This window comes from Pteropus vampyrus, unplaced genomic scaffold (genome assembly GCF_000151845.1).
Source record: "Pteropus vampyrus isolate Shadow unplaced genomic scaffold, Pvam_2.0 Scaffold304, whole genome shotgun sequence".
Taxonomy (NCBI): domain Eukaryota; kingdom Metazoa; phylum Chordata; class Mammalia; order Chiroptera; family Pteropodidae; genus Pteropus; species Pteropus vampyrus.
Genome location: NW_011889085.1, coordinates 784181 through 788521, shown reverse-complemented (window position 1 = coordinate 788521; position 4341 = coordinate 784181). Strand labels below are relative to the sequence as shown.

General features: G+C 62.5%; 1 protein-coding gene across 1 annotated transcript in view; it reads right to left on the bottom strand.

The window, feature by feature from the left end:
• Positions 1 to 900: 900 nt before the first annotated feature.
• RGS4 (regulator of G protein signaling 4) overlaps positions 901 to 4341 on the bottom strand; it is a 7511-nt gene continuing 4070 nt past the window's right edge. Inside the window, exon 5 of the mRNA XM_011377056.2 lies at positions 901 to 1101. Within this exon, the coding sequence (XP_011375358.1) occupies positions 901 to 1101 (201 nt within the window). The remainder of the gene's footprint in view (positions 1102 to 4341) is intronic.

Below are 4341 nucleotides of genomic sequence, written 5' to 3'. Positions count from 1 at the left end.
CTAAGAATAGGCAGAAAAAGCAAAAGAGTGTCTATTTTTAGCTCGTGTGAGGGGCCTTTTATTTATCAGCCGTCTGTAAAGCCTCTGCACCGGAAGATGAAGGCTTTTGAAATCCAGATGAAAGCGCTTATCAGGATCTTAGCTCATCGGGACGGACCACAGCCGTTCAGATTTCAGAGTCACAGATGGCACATCGTGATGAAAGCTGGTCGAGCCTTTGATCCCTCAGTGCGGGCTTCAGACCGTCCGGAGGTGAGAACGTCAGGCTGCGGAGCTGGGGGTGGGGGGAGGTCCCCAGTGACACCAGGCTTCCCTCTCACCGGCCCACAGGGCTGAGTCACGCGGGTCCGCTGCGGGCCCGGTCATTCCCCACAGCCCGGGGCAGCGCCAGTCGCTCCCCGAGCCCCTCGGGGTCACTGTAACACCGAGTGGTTCATCCGTGGGAAGATGCTGTGACCTGAGATGCTTGTCCCTTTGCATCAGCCCATGCAGTGGGCTGATGACAACGGCAGTTCGCAAGGCTTCTCCCACCTGGTTCTGAGAGGGATTAGAGCAGGTAGAGTGAGAGCACTTGCTTTGCCTCCAAGAAGCCGCAGAGGCTCATAAAGGAACCTGGGGACCCAGTCAGCAGAGCGAGGCCTGGAGCCTGGTCCTGGCTCCAGTGGCAGAGCTGCGTCTGCATCACTCGGCGGTGTGCTGCCGACAGCCTCACGGCGTCTTCTTGGGTGGTCACAGCGAGCGGCCTGGGTCAAGATCTGTGTATTCTTCTCTAAAGATCCGTGGAGTGCGTGTTTGAGTGTGTGTGCGCGCGTGTCTGCGTGTGTGTGCACATGTGTGCATGTGTGTGTGCGTGTGCGTGTGCAGAGAAATGTAATTTCAGGAAAACCCTTGCCCCTGGAGTCACACTCGCAGGTCGCGGCTCACCGCAGTGGGTGGGCAGACGACAGGGCCCCAGGGCACGCCTGGCACTTCCTGCGCTCTGCGCCCTGGCTTGCCGACAGAGCCACTGGCCGGTTCCCGGTGAGGCACGTTCACGCCCAGACGACAGCCAGCTGGGCCGGTGTCGTGCTCCCCGAGGTCTGGGAGCCTCAGCTGGCATCTCTACGGGGCCGGAGGGCGCGCTATCGCTATCAGGCTCACGGTCATGCTGCACAGGCCGTTGCCTTGACCAGACTCCCTTTACCTTGGGCCCCGTGTCATTGCTGGCTTCCCTCCCAGGGACCGGCAGCAGCACTGTGACCGGGACCAGGTGCCAAAGGCCTGTTTCCACCTGGGGACCAGTCCCCGTGTGACATCTGCAGCGGCTGAATGCCTAGGATACCCTGTGCAGTGTCCCCCATCTCAGCGGTGAGCTGGGACCAGGGGAGAGTTGACCTTTATTTTTTTCTTCTCCTTTCAGGCATTAAAAATGAAAGAGAGACTTGCTCTGGAGACCGGCTTGTGGATGTAAAGGGCTGCTATGAAGCTTCAGGTCTCTGGGAAGCCAGCCCCCTCCCCGGCCGCTTCCCTCCGTCCACGCACCTGAGAGCCGAGTGTTCCCACCCAGCTCCCTGGCACGCGGCATCTGTGAGGTCAGGCCCTATTAGCAGGTGAGCCCTTCGGGGTCATCCCGCGAGCCGTGCCCCTCTGTCAGAGACGACAGAGCTTGCTGTTTCCCTCCCTCGCGTCATCCTTCTGGGTGACGTCTGGACGGTGGCGAGACAGCAGTGCCCGTCAAAACAGGCTCTAGCGACAGGCAGCGGTCTCGTCGTCGGCGTCTGGCTCGGTGGCCTCCGCCCACACGTGCTCTGAACCCACGTCTGAGGTAAACGAGGGGAGCCGTCCAGTTTTAGGCCGTGTCTGGAGCCCGGCTCATCCGACCGGCGTGGCTCCGACGGTGTCTCCGCCACGTTCGGCCTCGGCCCCTGGGAGTGGCTTCCCTCGCAGGCCCTGCTTCCTGTTTCCTCTTCCATCCTCTGCCATCGCGTCTCTAACTCAGCTACTTACCGTCTCCGCGCCTCGGCTTCCTCCTCTGTGAACCTTAGCAGACGCTCAGCGGCGCGAGGCCTGTGCAGGCGTCAGGGTTGGCGTGAGAATTAAGTGTCTCATTCACACGAGGTGGGGCAAGAACCTGCGTGTTTCTGGGCGGGCTGGGTACTTACAGTGTGGGTCCCCCTGTGCCCTAGTTTCCAGCAGACCCCAAAAAGGAGGCATCATCCACAGGCGTTGAAGACCCTGCGTCCCTAGCACCTGACGAGCGTGACAGTCACGACGGGAAAGGAAGCACATGGCGCCCGTGGCTGTGGGACGGACGTCCACACCGTCCTCCGAAGGTGGGTTCGGGCAGTCTGGCGGGGACTTGCCCTCGGCACGTACAGCCCCCCTCCCGAGGCACCCGGAGCCCCCACTGGTTCCGTCCTCTCTCAGGGTGGGGGGAACTAGAGGCAGGAGAGCTGCTGCTGTCCAGGAAGGCGACCTCTGACCCCATAGGGGAACCCCAAATCGGTTTAGACGAAAGACAGTGTGTGCAGCTCTTGAGGGCCCACGGCCTGCGGCTCCTCACGACACCTCTCTGCAACACTAGTGGACTCACAAGCAGGCGTGTTTGTGTGAAGCGTTTATTTACCCTTGTCACTAAGACACGGTGTCACTGGACGTCCCGGCCTCGAGCGAGGCCTTTGCAGGGAATGAGGGAGGTGGGCACGCACGGGAGGAGCAGGTGGCTCCCCAGGCCAAACGCCCATGAGGTCACAGGACCAACCAAGCAAAAAGCACACACAAGGACGGTGTCACATAAAAGCCTTTATTCCCCCCCAGACGGCCGCACAGGCCTGCCTGTCATCGGGTGCAAGGGGCAAGGCCGCAGTCACACGCTTGGATCCTGGAGACATCTAGAGACACAAGGGACGACGTGGAACCCAGGGACACTGGCGAGAGCTTCTGGGGACGTGGAGGCAAAGCCGCCAGAGACAAGCCAGGGCGCGGAGAACCTGCGTCCTCACTACAGCGAGACTGGTCCCCACATCTGCTGTCCGCACGCCCCCGCCCGGCCTCGGGCTCAGCACATGGTCCTCCCGCGTGAACTGACGCTGGGGCGGTCAGCGGTTTCAGAAAGAGGAGAAAACGGCTCCCTGACCAGTCAGTGACCGTCGGGGGACAGCCCGCACCTCCTACAGCGCACATAACAAACACTGGGCAACACGTCGTGAGAAACGCAAATGAGTTTTCAAGTATTTCACGTGCCTTGAAAAGTTCCAAACAGTAGTTCTGACGACAGGTGTCTTTCCTTTTCTCCTTCGGGCACGTAGCCTGCGGACGCGCCCAGCCCCTGCCAGCTCTAGCACAGACCGAGGGGACAAGACGCCCCTCCAAAGAGAGAGGGACGGGCCTGTTTGTGGAGACGCGTCTCCTCCTAAAGCATCAGCCTTCCCTGCTGTGGCCTGGAGCGGAGGCGAGTAGCCGAGCGCCCTTATGGGGACACACAACAACTGCCAAGCACGAAAGAGCCTCCCGTGCTCGGGAGAAAAAATGCGATGAGCACCTGGGTGGGGAGACGGAGCTGTGGGGGACAGGACCGTCCGGGCCCGGCCCTGCTGGGCAGCACCTAGAGTGGGCAGAGCCCGCGTCCTCCCTCAGCCCGGCGCCTGCCTCCCGACTCGACCCACCCAGCCGCGGGCGACCACGCACCCAGCACCCGGCACAGAAGGGGAGGACAGCGACCGCCCACCCAGGACAGCGCAGCCCGCTCAGCTTCAGACGGGGCCTCCGTGGTTACATCAAGCGTAGGTCCCCGGGAGCCTCCTCCTCCAGCCTGGGCGGTGTCCAGGACCTTCCCCACGGCGCTCTCAGTAGTGCGGGGCGGGGTCCTCGGTCTACTTCAGGGGACACCCGGGACGGGACACGTGTGTGAGTGTGTGCACATGCGCGATGCGCACCCAGGGTCTTTCCTTCCCCTTCTCACAGAACCAGATGCACGCGTGTATATGCGTGTGCGCGCGCGCACGCACACACACACACACACACACGTGTATGCACAGCATCGGTCACTCTCATCTAAACGCCCAGAGTTTGGAGAAGCCACGCGCTGTGGGTGTCCCATGACATGACAGCCACCCGGCCGGAGGTCACGCTGCTGGGAGGACAGCACTGCCACCCGTCTGAGGACTCAGGCCCATCTGGCGGCCGGCCCCACGCACCCCCACGGCTTCTGGGGAGACGGCCAGGGTGGTCGGTCCCTGTCCTGATGAACACAGCGAAGCGACACCTGGGGCGGGCGCTGGCCGGGGCGCGGGAACGAGGCTGCGGGGCTGCCACGGTCTCGGCGCTCGGCGTGGGGGTCAGGCGCACTGGGGAAGCCGGGTC